This window comes from Onychomys torridus, chromosome 19 (assembly GCF_903995425.1).
Source record: "Onychomys torridus chromosome 19, mOncTor1.1, whole genome shotgun sequence".
NCBI classification, from domain to species: domain Eukaryota; kingdom Metazoa; phylum Chordata; class Mammalia; order Rodentia; family Cricetidae; genus Onychomys; species Onychomys torridus.
The window spans coordinates 41342067-41361297 of NC_050461.1; the positions used below are offsets into that span (position 1 = coordinate 41342067).

Here is a 19231-nt window from a genome sequence, read left to right on the forward strand (position 1 = left end):
TGGTACATAGAAAAGCCAGGTAGGGCTGCCTTTGTCCTACCAATGAACAACAGAGATGGGCAGATCCTGAAAGGTCTTTGACAAGCTAGCATAGCCGAACGTTTAGAAACACCGTTTCAAGAGAAAAGGGTGGGGAGGAGGATAATGGAGGAAGACACTACTATCCTGCTGTGGTTTTCTGTACATGAGCATCTGGGGCATTTGCATCCTTACATATTCATGTGTATGCCCTGTGCATGCATCACATGTACACATACATACACAATTTAAAAACAAATTATGTGTGCTTATTTCTTATGTAAGAATTGAGAACTATATAATGAGAGGTTTATTTTAGAAATAATTTATTGAGAAAAAGTATTGGGAGTATAGAAAATACAACATAGCACCACTTTTTAGCAGTTGCATACAGCTCTGTGAATAATATGATTCCCCTACATTTTCCCTATGGTGTCTTTTACCAATAGCAATATATTACTCTGATTGTCCTAACCTTTTGTATCCTTGCTATGAGGCTTGATAAATGCCATGGCTTTAGAATTATGTTTATGGTCACACTGTGCATGTGGGTTTTTTTTGGTTGTTGTTAAATTTTTTCATTTATTTTACATACCAACCACAATTTCCCCTCCCTTCTCTCTTCCCATTCCCTCCCCACCTCCTTCCTGTCTGTGTCCCGTCCCACCCCCCCATCCACTCCTCCTCCATTCAGAAAGGGGCAGGCCTTCCATGGGAGTCAACAAAGCATGCCATATCACAATGAGGCAGGGCCAAGCTCCTCCCCCTGCATCAAAGCTGGGTGAGGCATCCCTGCATGGGGAATAAATAGGCTTCCAAAAAGCCACCTCACACACCAGGGATAGGTCCTGATTCCACTGCTAGGGGCCCCACAAACAGACCAAGCTACCCAACTGTCATCCACATGCAGAGGGCCTGTGTTGGTCCCATGTAGGCTCCCTAGCTGTTGGTCCAGAGTCTGTGAGCTGCCTGTGGGTTTTTTGAGGCAAGTTTCTCTCCTCACATGACACCCACATGTTTTTTTTTTTTTTTTATTGCTAGTGATGGTGGAATGTTCCATTAGATATTTCACTTGTGGTATTTAGTTGCCCAGTGATGCTACACAACTGTAGGACCTGAGAGTTCCGAGGTGGTCTCTTTCCAGTGTTTTCTGACTTACGCACTACTTTGACAACTACTCTCCCAGGTCAGATGTAATATGAGTGAATGTTGTGTTGGCATTGTAGAGAAGTCAGATGATGGAAGGGACCAACCAGCTTCTTTCCTCTGCTATATTGTGTTATCACAGACAACTGTGACATTTTAGAGATGTAAGATGCTCAATGGGACCTAGTGGTCCCTTTCCTTTGCTCTATCACCGAGGAATCTCTACTATGGAGGAAGAAATGATTTTCCTAAGATTAAACTATTGCCCTTAGATGATTGGGTCCCAGACTCTCCATTCCTTCTGCATCTCTGGGCACCTGGACCTCAGTTCCCTCATATCTCATCTATTATAGATAGTGGTCCGGTGGGTTTGTCTCTAAAAGGGGGGGGTGTCTTTCATCAGTTTACAGATGCTCTGATGATGTACTGGGGTCTTTGTGCCTTTCGAAGGAATTTAGATTGTGTCTGCAGTGTGAGGCTAGGATAGGCTTATGAATATTCCGGAAGATATGAGACACCTATGTATTAAAGCAGGCTGACCACGCTAGCCTTGGAGTTTAAGTATCAGAGACAGGGATACTGGGTGAGGAAAGAGAGAGAGGAGGATGCAGGGGTCATTTCCCTTCTGTTATTTTTCCTTCAGTCTGAGTGATTGAGAAAGTTAGTAAATGGAATGGGGTGGTGGTGGCGCTGAGTGGAATTGTCTAGAATGTGTGTTAACTTTGTGTTACAGAAATACTGCACTTTGCACTCTTTTTGAAACAGCACAGTTTATGCACCCAGGACCTACTGGCTGCCAAGGAGACGTGGCAAAATTTGATTTTGGGATGTTCTATGAACCTTTCCCCTGTGAACCCAGACCCTAGTTGGTGCCCATGGTTCTCAAACTCCATCCGCGGCTGGCTTCTGCAAAGCTCTTATTGCTATGCGGTAGGCACTCACCATGATGAAAGCCTCCCCTGGTCAGGTGCTGCTGAAACCCCTGCTATTCCTGGCCGGCTGGTGCCGATGTCCACAGAGTCACTGGAGTTAACAAAGAAGGGCAAATCTCCAGTTGGAAAGCTAGAGTGGAGAAGAGCTGGGAAGCAAGAGAAATAGATTCTGTGCGTGCCCGCCAATCCCATTTCAAACTTATATCATCTTCATGGCTCAATGGTGCATCATTCTTAGGAAAATCTTTTTACTTCTCAGAGCGAAAATATGGCCAGCCCACTGAAAACAAAATGCAAGTGTTTCTTGGTGCGTCCAATGTTTATTGCTCATGATGGTGGTTAGGATTTGTAGTTTTGTTTTGTTTTTGTTTTTGTTTTTCTTTGTCTTTTACCCTTACCTCTTTCCCTTTCAGCATTTCAGCAGTTGGGGGAAGCCAGACAAATAATTTTAAATGCACAAAATAAAATTCATACACCGTGAAAGAAGCCAATTATATTGACACGCATTTATCAAAATACTTAAAAGGCCTTTGCTAAATGGTGTTTGTGCTTGGCTAGCGCATTTCACAGCACACTCTTATTGTTCTTACTGCCACACTTTCCTGAACCAAATGATATTTTTCAAGTTACCTGGTGCAGCTGTAAGGTGATGTGAAAATGTGGTGTTTTTTTTTTTTTTTTTAAACATTTATTTATTTATTTATTTATTTATTTATTTATTTATTTATTTATAGTGTGTGTGTGTGTGTGTGTGTGTGTGTGTGTGTGTGTGTGTGTGTGTGTTATGTGTGTGTGTGGTTATCAGCTGAGGTGGTAAACACCTTTACCTACCCAGCTATCTTCCAGCTCAGTGTGTTGTTTTTATGGTGATACCTGCAGATAGTGTTGGTAGTGTGTTTTGTGATCTCAATTCACAACGGAAGGAGATGCAAATTCCACTTAGAAGTTAATGAGATTCTATCTCCTGTCTGCCAGACGATGACCTAGGATAAAGACGATAATACTAAGTGTACTGGTTTGTGCAGAGCCTGGCACTGGCGACCTAATGTTCTGGAAAACCTTTATAACAGAGATCTCTCTCTTAAATGGAAGTGACTCTTCTGTGAAGTGCTCCTTGCTGTACGCTCTACCAGGCATGAGCAACATATTGGTAAAGCCAACCATCATGGTGTCTAGACTCTTGAGTGTGCCCAGTAGTAGAAGAAATGGATATCAGACTGCAGAATATGCAGAGAGTTGCTTAGTTGCCTAGGTGATAAATACTCTGCAGTTCTGTGAGGGCGAATCATGAGGGGTCTGGGATGGTCTGTGGAGGTTAGGGAAGGCCTCCTTAAAGGAGTCATTGTGTCCAGTACTTCTGTGTGGCTGGGTTTGTGCAGGCCATAGGACCCCTGCATGAAACCAGCAATTGTGGGTGAAGTGTGCCCAGGGCTGTGTGCTGAGATTGGCAGACAGATGCAATTGGCATTTTCCACAGTAGTGTTGCTCATCCTGATGGAACAGGCATCTTTACCTTTCAGTTAGAGAGCATGTATTATTTAGTACTTTAGTAGATGGAGCCCTAAAAGCTTTAGAGATTCATATGGATTACCAGGGGCTAAAAAATTAATTGCAAAAAAAGGGGGTGGAATAGATTGCAAAATTTGTAACAAGGTCTCTTGCCAGAGTTAGAAACTTGGGGAAAAGTATTTGTATTCTTAAGTTATTTAATATTTTTGCTCAGTCAGATCTCCTCTGGCTTGATTGTATGGGAAACTCAAGGTGTCAGGAGAGAGAGGTGGCAGGGAGGTGCTTGGCTTTCTATTTGCTGAACCATTAGAGCTGTGGTGTTTGTAGAAATGCATGCTTTGCTGGCCTAGGCAGATAAGGGCTGTCACAAGTCTGGGTTTTTAAGGCGACAGGCTCCATGCCTGGCAGAGGCTCTGAGCTGCACGCTGGGATTGGGCTCTGCTCAGAGGCAGGAATGTGACCAATCTGGTCGGGCCAGTTGGGGAGGGACTCATCTCTCCTCACTCCCATATACTTTGGCCCGGGTTTTTTTTTTTTTTTTTTTTTTTTTTTTTTTTTTTTTCTGATTTGGACTTCATCAAAGCAAGGTCTCCAGCCGAGGGGGATGCATATTTTCCTGACTTCACAGGCCATGTACCGCTGGCTTGGGAATTGAAACCACATTTGGAAGACATGCTGAGCCCAGGAGAAATGGAAGTGACATCCCAGTCCACGGATGGAACCAGCAGAGAGTCACAGGCAGGTAAAGAAGACTCACCCAGAGCAGTGCGGTTCCGGTTCCTTGGGACATTTTTGTTCATAGAAAGTAAACCAAGGCATGATGCAGTCAGACAAAAACTGGTATGAGAACTATTTGAGGAACAGATTCTACATGATTTTGGATTTTGGGTGACCAAACAGTGTTTCAAACAAACGTTCCTGTAATGTTGTTTTGAAATGTGTCAGTTTTAAAGGAAGGATTTGACAGTGTCAGTTATTGAAGATATTTTAGAACGATGTTTCAGTCTGTTGACCAGGCTTGCTGTCCTGTGGTCTGCCTCTTACTACCTGTCAGGTGAATGTGTGGAGGGATTAGGCTCAATGTCTAGTCCACTGATGGTTTTAAAAAAAAAGTCCATCCTCCGAGATGGAAGGTTTGTCCAAAAGTATCTATTGTGTGGAAATCAGGTTGAGGCAGGGATCTTGCTGCCCATCTCTCAAATCATAAATGGGCAAAGGGGCTTAACCGCAACACTAAGTCTCCAACAAGGGCGTCTTGAATTAGCACCTTGTATCCATTTAACTTGTCTATTTCTCCCCTGGATTGTTTTCTTACTGAGTTATTTAATTTCTCTCTGCTGGTGCTGTTTTGAGATGGGCTGCTTAGAAACAAGTACAGCAGGATACCTGCTTAGAAGCTTTGGAGGAGAGCCCAGTGCGGTGTGCTAAGAGGCAGGTTAGGGAGGTCTGTTAGGTACTGGGGTTAAGGGGCAGCGGTCAGAAGGTGCACAGATTAGGAAGAAGTAAATGTTAGAGTGCTGTTGCTCTTTGGGTGTGTGTGTGTGTGTGGAAGCATCATGGAATGAATGTTTCTCAAAGAGTGAGATTTTGAGAGGGCAAAGAAAAGTCTAGAAGAGAAGAATACCAGGCCTATGGGAAAGTTCGGGTCAGGGCACATCTTCTGTGAAGCATGTGTGAGCATGAGTTACCGTGGTGAGCTGATGGCTTCAGGTTGGTAATGTGCCTGTTCTCTCTGCCCACTGCTCCATCCAGCCTCAGGGGTGGGCCTTTGGCTCCATGGTTAGTGCCCTCTGTGTGGTATGCTGATCTCAGCCCTTGGCTGGCTGTCTCTCCTCTTTCTGGGATTCGGTATTGAGCCTCTCTGTCCTGACTCCCAGCCAGCTGGGATTCTGTGCTGTAATCCTCTGCCATCTACCTGTTGGATGGCTTCGGGGTGATTGCCGCCATTGCTAATTGTGATGTTTACTTCACACTGGGCCCTTCCAGATCTTATTCCTCATTGTGGTCTCAGTGCTCTGGAGAGTGCCTGTCCTCAGGATGACACATCCCAGGGATGAAGATGTCACCCAAGAAGCCAAAGCACTTGTAATGGACCGTTACTTCTGTTTATTCCTTGAAATTAGAGGCCATTCTGAACTAGGCACTTAGGATTTCCTCTGTCGAGTCTTATTCGGGGCCTTTGGGTGTGCCCTCAGAGGAGTTATTTCGGAGGGAACAATTTGAAAAAGAAAGCTAAGTATTAAAAAATTCAAGGGGCTGGGGATTTAGCCTTGCAAGCACAAGGCCCTGGGTTCTGTCCTCAGCTCTGGGAAAAAAAAAATTAAAAAAAAAAATTAAAATACATGGGGAAGGGAGAAGTATAGTGTGGAGTAGTTGGTATAAACAAAAGGGGAAATTAACAATTTATAAGGGGTGAGTATCTTTAGATACACTCATACTTTCTAATATTTTATAGTTACTTTTCACATATTTAGTTTTGTGATGCGTCCTGATGCTGTTGATGAATTATTCTTATCTGTGCTCTGAACACTGTATTCATATAATTAATATCATTATAATTCAACCCACTTAAACCCTTTAAATTACATAATCAGTGGTCATGTTCTCACACTGATAGAAGGTTTCTGAAACTTACTCTGTAGCCCAGGCTCTGAACTCACAGAGATCCGCCTGCCACTGCCTCCCCTGTACTGGGATTAAAGGTGTGTGCTACCACTGCCTGGGCTCCTGATAGAATTATTTTATTCCGGTAACACACATCTGTGGGCTCAACTCTATCATCATTTTTCTCCAGGAATTATGTCATTTTTTCCTTGCTTCTTTCTTTCTTTCCTTCCTTCCTTCCTTTTGTATTTTGAGACCAGCTCTTCTTTCTGTATAGCTCAGGCTGGGTTCATTATATTCCTACGTTGGCCTTCATTTATGACTTCCCTGCCTCACCGTCCCAAGTACTTTATTTGCAGACCCATGCGACCACATCCAGCTTTGTCAGTGTTTCTATTTCACCAAACAGCTTCGTTTCTACAGTGTTTTATTCACATTCATATTTTCCTTACATCTGTCATGCACAGCTCAAGACATTTTTTTGGTAGTGTGGTGTAAGACTACAGAACCAATGTTATTCTATGTGTTCTAAAGTGGAAGGTGGAAAATGGAAGGAAAGGGATGCCCAAAAGTAGATTGTTTAATGATTGTGACTTTGTCACTTGGCTTTTTTTTTCTAATGAGAGTGTCCCTGCGTGGAAGTGTTAGCCCACAGTCTGGCAAACCAGCTGTCTCCAGGGAGAGTATACTTCCCATCATGTCTCTTGCCCCTGGTGTCTGATTCTCAATTCTGGTTCTCCTTTTGGGGAAATGGAAAAACAAACAAAAAGCCATCCAGGAACCTAAAATATTTGTGTTAATTGTTTGAGAATTTCATCCAGTGTGTTTTGATCATTTTCCTCATCCCAACCCCTCCCAGGTCCACTCCACTTCCTGACTCCTCCAGCTTCATGCTCTCCAAGAAGACATCTACCTACGCCTTGGGGATGAGGTTTTGGCTATCTTCATTTATGAAGAGAGTTTTCTGCCTGCCTCTTTGTCTCAGTCCCCATTCACTCACTCATTAGGTAACAACGTATCGCCAAGCTCACGTGTACCAGCCACTAGGCCTTAAAGATGGGTACAGTGACGAGCGCTTTGATTGTTTTACCATCGAGTGTGTCTCAGGAGTTATATTATGGTCTGTTTGGTGTGGCTGGAGAATGGTGATGGTTTTCACTTCTGACATCATTGCCTAATGTTAGGTTTCTGTGCTTGGCCCTTGGCCCTGCCAAGGTTAAAGGCATTTTGAGGCTTTCTATTTCCCCAGAACCATGCACCTGTTGCTGACTGTTCTGAAATATGAAATCCACAGCCTGGAGTCACTTTCTTTTGCTTCCTTTTTCTCCCCCCTCTTTCAAGCACAGTCATGGGATGGGGGTGGGTTTGGGGGTGTCAGACAGTGACGTGGAGAGTAGCCAACCTCACCGGTCCCTCAGGTCTGTGATTTTGGTGCGTTTATTGAAAGTCACATCTCAATGGCCTTGTGAGTCCATGGCATGTATTTGTGTGTGCCAGAGTTCAGAACTGGTGTGAGGTGGCTCTGGCTCTGGCAGCTGCTGCTACCTGACACCTGGAACCATAGTGCTTTGAGGAACATGTATTTCCTCTTGGCATCAAATGTGTTTTGGCTGTGACTGTGAGGAAAAGGAAGTATTGTATAGTATCATTTACTTTCATAAAAATAGCTTTGAACTCTCCAGGCTTCCTGTGGGTCCGGTCAGTGCCTTTGGAGCCAGGGAGCTGTCTCAGAGGGCACACGCGCCAGCAGAAGGAAACTGTATTGGGCTGGGCCACAATCTAAGTCCAGAGCTCTTGCGGGATGAGTTTGGTGTTTTCCTTGCTGTCATGAAACGTCAGTGACCTCATCTTCCAAGTAGCAGGTAGAATTGTGACATGGCGTAACCTCTAAGAGTGCCACGGGCATCGATGGCAGTCAGTGTGAATGGACCGTGAAGGCCAGTGATCTCCCAAAGTGGATACTGACTGAATCACATGCCAAGGACTGAACGTGAACATTTGTTGCTGTAGCCTGCCACTGAATTGGCATCCAGCTGGAAGTTATTTGCGCCCAATATTCCTAATTTAAAAATCAGCTTTGTTATATTTATCATATTTATACTTCTGTGGCTAGGCAGTCTTACTCAGGGATACTCCCCAGGGGAGAAGGCTTCTATGACAAAGGGTATAGACCGGCCAGCTTGGGAATGGCTTGCTAACTGTAGGGGTTGCCCCTAGACCCGGAGGGTATGGCCGTGTTTCTACGTGACATTGTTTCTGAGCTCACTCCTCTAACCTGCCTCCCTTTTTGTACTGAAGAACACTGCAATCACAGGCCGGCTCCTTGCGTCTGTCCGGAGCAGAGCTCACTCCAGTCTGCCTCTCTCAGGGCCCGCCTTTCCTTGTTTCTTTGGCAGGCTCTGGCCAGCAGCAGGACTTGAACTGATCCTTGGAGTAGAGACATAGTATCCTATACATACTATACTATGGCATAGTAATTGGTGACATAGTATCGGTAGCTTGCCTGTCGAATCACTTGGCTGGCCCAGGAGCTAGCTTTTCCAGGGCTGTCGAGTAATCCCGCCTGCATCTATCAGTCAGACGATGGGCCCACGCCACCTGGATACTGGGAACCTGTTGCTGTGTGTCCGTCCTGACTTGGAGACTGCAGGGAGGAGTGACGCTTGTCATTCTGTCCCTCACTATGGTACTTTCCTGTGGCTCTTCCACATTATGTTAGAAACTGTGAAGCCACAGGCTGTGATGATAGTCCCCGAAGCGCTTGCAGTGATGCAGTCCCGAGTTTAATTCCCTGCAGTCATGTGAAAAAAAACCTGAGTGTGCTGACATGCACTTGTAACCTCAGGGCGGGGGAGACAGAGGCAGGAGGATCCTTGGGGCTCACTGGCCAGGTAGCCTAGACAAATTGGCCAATAAGAGGGCCTTTCTCAAACAAACGAACAAACAAACAAACATACAAACATCTAGGGAACACACTAGAGGTGTTGACCTCTGACCTCTACAAGCACATGTACCCATGTGCATTTACACACACACACACACACACACACACACACACACACACACACACCCTACCGAGTGGCAAATGGCTCCAGTTCTTTTCTCAGGGTTGGTTCTGTCTAGTTATTACCTGGCTTTTCCACTTTCTCCGCAGTTCTGGCCCTCACTGTCATAAATAGATGCTTATCTTATTCTCAGTGGAGAGAGATGACACACGAGACTCTGAGTGGGTGGTGTGTCCATGTTTGGACGAGACTGTGTGTTAGCAGCTGCGGGCTGGCTCTGCAGATGACTCACATGTGTTAATCCCTGTATCTTCTGAAGAGAGAGTACCCTCACATTGGCATGAGGATATTTGCCTGAGGGAGAGAACCGGAGTCCTGTGGTCAGGGTTGAAATGCAGACAAGTGTGTCTGGTGTACTGGAGTAGGTGGTGCCATGGAAGCCAGTCTGTAAACAGGGATAGTGTTGCCTTTTAGAGGGGACAGCTGATAAACAGGGATAGTGTTTGCACAGGCAGTCTGAGATGGTGACAGCAGTTAGGAACTAGAGAAATGAGTACCTTTGGGTGCAGGGAGTCAGTGGGAAGACAGGCAGTGACGGGTGATCATGGGGCAGGGTTCTGAGCAACCCTATCTGAACCCAGAGGCTGGTGGGCACCATTTGGGCATTTTTCCCGTTGGATTTTACTATTGATGGCAGTAAAATAAAATCTCTTGGATATCTTCTTCATACCTTACCATAAAGCTTGACCATTTTAGGATTCTCTAGAGATTGGTCAAGTTTTCTTCATAATGCCAACAAATGTACTTAAAGAAAAGTCACAGACTGTGCTCTAAAATCTGCAGGTTGCTTGCAGATTTCTAAAACGTAGAACATGTAATTCCAGATGTGCTGACACATACCTGGAATCTCAGCACTGGGAGGCAAGAGGATTGTTAAGTTTGACTATAGCTTGGTCTCCAGAGTGAGGCTCTGTCTCAAAATACCCAAGCTGGGATTAGAGGGATGGCTCAGCAGTCAAGAGGATGTACTCCATTTTCAGAGTTTCTGGATTCGGTTCCCAGCACCATGGTGAACAGCTCACGACTGCCTGCAACCCAACTCCAGGGGCATCTGGCCTCTGTGGGTATCTGCACTCATGAGCTCATGCCCTTCCACCCACCCACTCATTGAAAATACAAACAGCCGGGCGGTGGTGGTGCACACTTGTAATCCCAGCACTCGGGAGGCAGAGGCAGGCTGATCTCTGTGAGTTCGAGGCCAGCGTGGGCTACCAAGTGAGTTCCAGGAAAGGCACCAAAACTACACAGAGAAACCCTGTCTTGAAAAACAAAAAACAAACGAACAAACAAAAAACTGAAAAAAAAGAAAAAGAAAAAGAAAGAAAAAAAAAGAAAGAAAGAATGAATGAGAGAAAATCCAAACAAATTTTTGCAAGGGTGGGGGACCAACTAAACTAAGTCAAACAAAAATAAAAATCAAAACAAAATATGTAGATAGTTCAGAAAAATAAACTCTCCTTTCCTTTTTTGAACATAGTATTTGTAATTTCCTCTTTCTTTTTCGGTGTTTGTGCTTGTTTTATCTTTGTCTTTGTAAGGAACCGTTCTTGCCATCCTGAGGAGCCTAGGCAATGGCCTTCCTTCCTGCCATTAGGGGAGGGGCCTACAATGAGAGCAGCAGTGACTCCAGCTCCAAGCAGCCAGCCTTGCTGGGCTTCTCCCACAGAGGCTCTGGCAGGCCCATCCTGCTTCTCCAGGGCAGTTATCTCACTTGGCCTCCTGGGCTGTGGGTCTGTTCTGCCACAGATCCTGGTGAGCTACTGATTGTCTCCCTGTGGTGGGTGAAAACAGTCGCCACTTATACTGGAAAGACGCATTGACCAGAGAGAAGCAAGCTTGCTTCTTACACAGACATGCACACCCTGCTGTGAGAGGAGGGCCTGGGGGCTTAGAGCGCTGGGCTTGCCCCCAAGGCTCCACAGCTGTGATGCTGACTTCCTTTCGCCCTCACCGAAGGTTTGTTTCTCTCCCTCCTGATACTTCCCTGCGGCTCTCCTAGCCTTGAGAAAAGTCGTCATCTTCATCTCAAACATGACTCCTATTCTCCTCTCACTTCATTATTCCAAGTTAGTATCCTTACCATTCAAAACGCAACTAATTCTTCAAGCACATGGGGATGGGCATGTTTCTTAGCCTCTGTGTGATTGGGATAATTTCTTACCTTTCAGACTGGGGTATGGATTTGACTCTCTGTAGCTTGGTTTTGCCAATAATGTCCTTTAATTCTATTACTATACTAATATGGTAATAAAGGCATGATTTTAGATTTTATTTATATCTTCGGTGCTTTGGAAAAATGATCCGATGAGAAATTACTCCCCCCGTGAAATACCATCCTTGGCTTTGCTTTTTTTGGGTTTGCTTATTTTTATAAGAGTTTTTCCTGGCGTTGACTTTTTTGTAGTTGAATCACATCAACAATGATACGGACATTCTTATCATGTGTTGTTAACATCATGTGAAGAATTCTTTTCTTGTTAACTTAGGGTTTTGCTAATAATCTTTAATGGGATTAAGAGCCAAGATAGAATTTTATGGTTAGACAAGAATGAATTAAAAAGATCCTGGAATGTCTTTTGAATATTAGGAAAAGTACTGTTTTTTTTTGGTTCTACATAAGTGGATTCAGCTAGCTGTGAATCAAAAATATGTGGGATAAAATTGCTTCCATAGTGAACATGTGTAGACATTTTTTTTTCAGGATGTTAGTCCCTAAATAAGATAGAGTTAGGACTTCTTAGATTGTTATTGTGGTAGTTATTTTTAGTACTCTAGAGATGATTTAACGTCTGTCAATGGGTGTGGGGAGGTATATATGAATATTATGGCATCTTCTGTAAGGGATTTGACTCTCTGGATTTTGGTATATGCAGGCAGGCCTACAACCAGTTCCTTCCAGGTTCTAAGAGAACTGTATCTTCAGTAGTACTACTCTGATGAAAACATCAAAGGGAAGTCTGAAGATGTGGCTCATTGACAGAGCACTTGGCTAGCATGCTCAAGGCCCCCAGTTCCACTCGTAGTACCACAAGGGGAAAAAAAAAAGTTACTTAGGTTGTGAGACTCTTCGAGACAGAAGAAGTCTTTTCCATGTTTGTATTCCTGGGTGTAAGGGATGTAGATCGGCTAGTAGAGCCAGGGATATGGCTCAGATTGTGCGGTGGATGAACCTGGTGGAGACTGGAGTCCGTTTTTTACACAGAAAACTTCTAGGGAAGTTGGGGCTCCACAGTTGTGAGTACTGTAGAAAGACAATTTGGGAGCTCCATGGGAGGGAGAAATAGAGGGTAGAGAACCTGGTGGCTGGGACAGCTTTGCAGGTGTGTTGTGCTGAGAGACCAGGCAAACAAAAATGTGGGAAAGGTGTGTGGGGGCTTGGTGAGGCTGTGGACTTCATGGGTACAGGGTCACAATCCTTTCTCTGCAGCTGTAATATTTCCCTTGTAATTCATTTGAAATTAGACCCGAGCTTGACCAGAACTCGGTGTGGGAAACTTAACCCAATCTTGTGGGATTCTTTCAAAATCCTTTCTAATTCTACTCACCACTCATAAGGCATGTCTGCTGCTGAATGAATGGGTTTATTTTGAGGTCATAACCCTGGATCTTGCTTCCTTTTGTTTTCGATGTAATCTGTGTTTTGTGGTGTATAGTTTTTCTCTGGTGGGAGGAGTTCTAATTTGACAACCCTTTGGTTAAGGCAGGTGGGGACAGGGACTGTGAAACTCTGTTGACAAGTGGGCAGTTGAAACAAGGGGTGAAGACCTGCAGAGGGCTGACTGCCAGCATTTAATCATGACACCAGCTCATTAGCATGAGCAAAGCAGATCTTCCTGTGGGGATCAGACACAGTCATAGATAGGGCATGGTTTATTGATTCTGTGTTTATATGTGGGATCTTTGATTGAATCATGGACCAGAAACAGGACAGTTGGGGAGATCTGCATCAGATCTGTAGACTTGTTTGCAGCAACCATTAACCCCTGGTTCCCATCATCATTACGCCCTGGTTATGTAAGATATTCACATTTTGGGAGGCAACCTGAGTACATTTTATATGCAATTTTTGCAACTTAGTTTTTGTAAGCCTAAGATTATTTCAAGACAGGAAGTTTATAAGGATATGAGGCAAAAACAGTCATCAGATTATTTAAAGGTGGAAAGGCAAGACAGAAGTGAGAAGACTCTTCACATCAGAGAGCAGTATCCTGCCCACTGCTGTTAAGTGGAGAATGTCTGTCAGCAGGGGGCTGGTTGTCTTAAAAAACTGGAATTTCTGCAAATTCAAGTCAGGTGCTATTTCAAAGTCAGATGGCCACATCCTGCCCAACCTCTTTCTTTCCCTGATACGAGAAAAAAACGAAAGCGTGGAAGTGTGGCTTCGGCTTAAGTGCCTGCAGAGAAAAGAAGAGTTGGTGGCCAAGGATGGCATTGTGCAGAGTCTGCAGGAGGTGGGGAAGCCAGGCTCCTCCCCCTTGGTCTCCTTGGTGTTGGGGTGTGGTTTGGCACTAGCTCTTACCTGCTGCTTGGCACTGTTATGTGTGTGGGTTCATTAGTTTGGACTGACAGTTATAATATGACGTTCAAAGCCAAGAGGGTTTGCCCATAGCAGAATAAAGAAAGTGTATCTTCTGTGGCCCAGTCAGTCAGCTGACCTGGGCTTGAAGGTATGTGTGCGTGTTTATATTTGTATATATGTTTGCATATATGTGTCTGTTTGTATATGTATCTGTGTTTATGTTTGTGTATTTGTGCATATTTATGTGTGTATATGTTTGTGTGTGTATTCATGTGTGTATATGATATTGGTTCAATATTCTATTTCCACTCTGTTCCTGTCCTTCCCTCCTGATGAGAACAGACTTAGGTGGGCCGCCAGTTGCCGTGGGGCTATGATAGAGCTGGTGGTGTGTACCACCTTTGATTACAGCTGTCTCAACATCAGATTGCATAAGAAAGTGCATACACTGGACAGGTACTTCTGACAGAAATGGGCCTGTTGATTTCACACAAGCAATGAAGCCACGGTGCAATCTCGCAGAAAATATCAGTGAGGAGCAGATAGATATCCACAGTCCTGAGGAGTTTTCAGAAAGGGCCTCCCGGTGGGAGATTTTTAGGAGTTCCTTCAGCTGACTTTGGTAAACTGATGGTAGTGTCTTCTCTTCACACTTCCTCAGGGTTTGGGGCAGCCATGATGCTTTGCCTAATGTGTGTTCCACGTCTCACTGGCCCTGCAGAGAAGCTGGTGTGGAGCCTTCCATGCCTTTGATGTTTGATGACATTTCTGCTTAGCCCAGTGAGATTGTTTTAGAAATTTCCCACAGTGGAAAGTTCTCTTGGACATATGAAAGTTCAGTGGTCACTTTCAAAGTCAGCTGTGTGCCAAGAAATAACTAAAACAATGGGTTACGTAGTGCAGCCTCGGGACATGGAAAATTTTAAAAGATGTATGATTCATATCATTGATACAGGTTGCAAGGCTTGAGACCTTGCTTTGGAAAACAAAGAAAAATGGCTTCCTTCTTTTTTAAAAAATTATTTCTTTCTTTGGAGCAAAGGATTATTCTTATTTTTTATTATGATTATTTTGCCTGTATGCAAGTATGTACGCCATGCGCATGCATTGTGTGTGGAGGCCAGAAAAGGGTGTTGGCTTTGTTGGAACTAGACTTTTTGTGGTTGTGAGCTGCCGTGTGGGTGCTAGTAGCTGAACCTGGTCCTCTGAACTCTGAGCAGCCGGTGCTCTTAACCACTGAGCCATCTCTCCAGCCCCAAGTTTTAGTTTATGTTTTAAGCCATGGCCTTGTGGTATTATTCTCTTTGTTATGCTTTATATGGATTTTGTTCTGTTTATTTTTTATGAGGGAGGATTAAAATTTACATTCTAAAGTAGGATGTTATAGAAAGAGGTAATTGATGTCATCCTACACAGATTTGTTTAGACATGATAAGGTTTGGAAAAATGATCAGGCCTTTGAATCAGACTTCTTTTTGACTAATTATTGTATTCTCCCAGGTCAATACTTTCTATAGAGAAAGGTAATTTCTTGTTACTGTCTAGATCTGGACTTGGCTACCTTTAACATTTATGTGATGGCTCAGCAGGCGATGATGCTTGCTTCCAGGCCTGGCAACCTGAGTTCAAGTCTTAGGCCCAACTCCTGGAGGTTTCCCTGTGACTTCCACAAGACATGACTTGACATATACCCCTCCCACATCAATAAATGTTATAAAAGATCTTTTTGAATTTTTTCTTTTTCTAAGAATAACTATACATATTTACCTACTAAAGCCTGCCATCATTATGTCTACCTCTACCTAAAAAGACAAAATGTAGCAAGTGGGAAGCCACACAACTATGGCTGTAAAAGTGACGGGATTCACTGGAGGTCTTGGAAAATAGATCATATTGAAGATGGATGCCCCAGGATCCTCTTTCCATTCTGATTACATGACGGGCAGGCTTCTGTTCTTGTTTGTTACTTTGCTGCTTAGCTCTGCCTACTGATGAACAGTGACTAGCCACAGCCATCATGGACCAATGGCGAGAATGTAAAAAGGTGCAGCCAATGTAGAAAACTTTGTGACAATCCTTCAGTCCATTTATTACAAAGTTCCTTTGTGGTTTGACTCCTGGGGACTGATGGGTCTCTCAGAGAAATGAAAATGTGTCCATATAAATCATTTACACGTGGATGTTTAGAGCTGAATAATAGGCCAAAGGTGGATCTGATCCAGTTGTCTGTGAACCGATGAATGTGACATGCCTTACCCATGCAGTGTAGAGTGTCAGCTGCCTCAAAAGATAAAATACTGACATAAGCTACAGTTTGGAATCTTGGGGAAAATGCTAGCTAAAAGAAGCCAGACACAAAGCATCAACTTCTGTTGATTTCATGTATATGAAGTGTCTACAACCAGCCAATCTCTGGAGACCAGAAGTAGATGGTAGTTGCTGCCTTGGGCTGGGTAAAGGAGGGCGTGGAGAAGGGCTGCCATATGTAGAGGTGGAAAAGGCTGTACGGTTGATGGTGGGGATGGTTGCACAAATTCTGTAAGCATACTGGTATCTGTTGACTCGGCACTACGTTTGTGGTTTCATACTACGTGGATTATGTATCAGTAAAATGGTCACTTACTTTGGGTTTTGACTAATTGACATAATCTGTGCCATTCTGATTTCTATTGTCATATCCCATTTTATACATTTGGAGAATGAGGCTCAGAGGAGGTTTTTGTTTTTGTTTTCTGCCCCCAGAGTCACAGGTTTATGGTTTTCTGATGTAGACAGGTTATTTTTAGTTGAAACTCCAGTGGATTCTGAAAGGGTTACATACTCCGTGAAAGTCTTCAAACTGAGTACAGATTTTCTGTTTCAGAGGAGGGAAGAAACTATTAGATCAGTGCTAAGAATGTAGTTAAGACAGCACAAATGCTTTTCTTTCTTCCTTGCATGTGTGTGGATAACATGTACACAAAGGACATCCAGAGATTAAGGCAAACATCTAAAATAGAAGTCTGGAAAAAGAGTCAAAAATAGTTACCTCTGATAATTCTTTGTGGTTATTATTTTTTTTCCCTCCCTTAATATTAGTTTCTCTCTCCCTCTCTCTCTCTCTCTCTCTCTCTCTCTCTCTCTCTGTTCCTCCCTCCCTCCTTTCTTTCTTTCTTTTCTTTTCTTTTTTTTTTTTTTTTGAGACAGTCTTTCTCTGTAGGCCAGGCTGGCCTCGCTGAACTTACCAGTCTGCTTCTGTCTCCTGAGTGCTGGGAATAAATGAGCGTGCACCACTACTGTCATGACGGTTTCTAAGGGATTAAGAAGAAATTCGTTTTGGGATTTTATTTGCATCCATGTATGCAAAACTGAGACAGTAACTCCAATTTATTCCTTAAAGTATAGGTAATATGTAACTGAACTCTTCAGCTCTGTTGTCTACCCAGGGTAAACACATGCGTGTATGCATTTTGTGTGTGTGTGTGTGTGTGTGTGTGTGTGTGTGTGTGTGTGTGTGTTAGCCCTTGCCTTCAGACACCATCAAACAAGAAGAAACGCTAACATCTCTCTAGTTGAACTGGAACATTCAAAGGCCCTTAGCTGTGACTATTAAACAAAAGCAAAACCTAACCAAAACAACCTCGAACCCCAGAGTACACCTCAAGAGTTCTCACTGACTGCACAGCGTAACTTCCTGTCTGGTACTGAGGCGAGGTGGGGTTAGATTTAGTCAGATCCTCGTGTGGGAAAAATAAAAGGGGCTTAAAAAAAAATCGACAGGACATCCCAGTGTGCAGTTCGCAGGCGGCTTTTGTGTTGACTTCCTCCACGGTTTCCCTCGTCCTCTCAGCCGCTGTGGGTGATGAGCAGTCTGGCAGCCACCACATTTCGATGGAAAAAGTGCAGATTGGATTTGCCTGGGCAGGTGTCTCTTCAGGCTTGCAAGAGATCCCCAGGTAAGTTTCCCAGTTGCATGACACCTGGTAAAGGTGGCTTTGAGAGGGCGTGAGAGCAGGCAGAACCTCTCTTTCACTTGCTAAGATTGATGTGTGAGTCAGGAAGCCGCTGACAGCAGTGCTTATCGGTGACAGGCAGAGGTGGCCTGTGCCTCCAGATGCCAGGTCTCTGTGGAGCCTGACCGAGCCCACACAGTGGCTGCTGCGTCGGGGTGATTGATTTCTTTGGACTGAAGCTAATGAACATCACTGTGTCACACGTTACCCACCTTATTCAAGGCGGCTCATTCGGTGTTGACTGCTTACTCTTGTTTGCTTTTTATTTAATGCGCAGTGGTGTCTTGCCTGCATGTACGTCTGTCTGTGTGAGGGTGACGGATCCCTTTGAACCGTGGTTACAGACAGTTTTGAGCTGCCATGTGAGTGTTGGGAATTGAACCAGTGCTCTTAACCATTGAGCCATCTCTCTAGCCCCCTGACAGCTTACTCTTTTGTCTTTCGAGACTTGGTTTCCCTATGCAGCTCGGGCTGTCCTGGAACTCACTCTGTAGACCAGGCTGGCCTCAAACTTGGAGATCCACTGGCCCCTGCCTCTTGGAGTGCTGGGATTAAAGTCATGCGCCACCACCGCCCAGTTGACTGCTTACTCTTACACAGAAACCTTTTTCTCTGTGGCAGAGTTTCATTAATGTTGGCCAGGCTGTCCTTGAACTCTAGATCTTCCTGCCTCACCTCCCATGAGCTGGATTTTTGGTGTGCAGTGCCACATCTAATGCTGTGGTGTTGAATGTTGACAGACCTGATTCTGTGTTATATTCCGTCTACTGTGTTGGCTGGTAAGGAGCTGTTCTAAAACACAGGTATAGTTCAGAGCATGGGCGAGGGGAGAGGGGGCACCGAAGTAAACATTACACGGGGTGGGTGGTAGAAACGAGGGGCTTCTGTCTGCTACAGGCTTGTCTGGGGAAATGCAGAGCCTCAGGAGGGGTGCTGTCCTCAGCTTTTTCCTAACTGGAGTCTACTTCCAGGGAGACGTAGTTTTTCTCCCTAGTTCAGACATCCATGTCTTCTTGAATGGACACACGAATACACTGGTTATATGGTCTGTCTCAGAAAAAAAAAATCCAAAAAATGTGTTTCGGTGGGCTGTATGTTTCCTGAGTCAACATTTTCACTAAAAAAAAGGAAAAAAAAAAGTTTTTCAGGGTACTTACGGATTTTTTTTCTTTGCAGTTTTTCACCCCTCTCAATATTTTCCTTCCTGGTAGCATATGAACAAGATAATAGGCTCATACTGCAAGCCGCCTACTGAAATGAGTGGGCTAGCTCATATTTTTTGTAGTGATTAGCTTTCTTGGCCAAGTACCATGGGGTGTCAGTGTGCTGTGGTTCTCCACATTGCCTCTCTCTCTGTTTTCTTACCGAGTAACTAGAAAGTCTCAGTATACGATCACGATACCTTCCAGGGCTGTGACTGAATCTCTCTGAAGAGATGTAATCACG

General features: G+C 44.3%; 1 protein-coding gene across 4 annotated transcripts in view; it reads left to right on the forward strand.

Moving 5' to 3' along the window:
* The window catches only part of Utrn (utrophin), a 495948-nt gene that overhangs the window by 47073 nt on the left and 429644 nt on the right, over positions 1–19231 (forward strand). The window contains exon 1 of one of the 4 annotated variants that reach the window (XM_036169030.1): positions 17595–17728. The exons of the other annotated variants lie outside the window; for them this stretch is intronic. Within the exon in view, the coding sequence (XP_036024923.1) occupies positions 17635–17728 (94 nt within the window). The 5' untranslated portion in view covers positions 17595–17634. Of the gene's footprint in view, positions 1–17594; positions 17729–19231 lie in introns of those variants that run through there. 4 annotated transcript variants of the gene reach the window in all.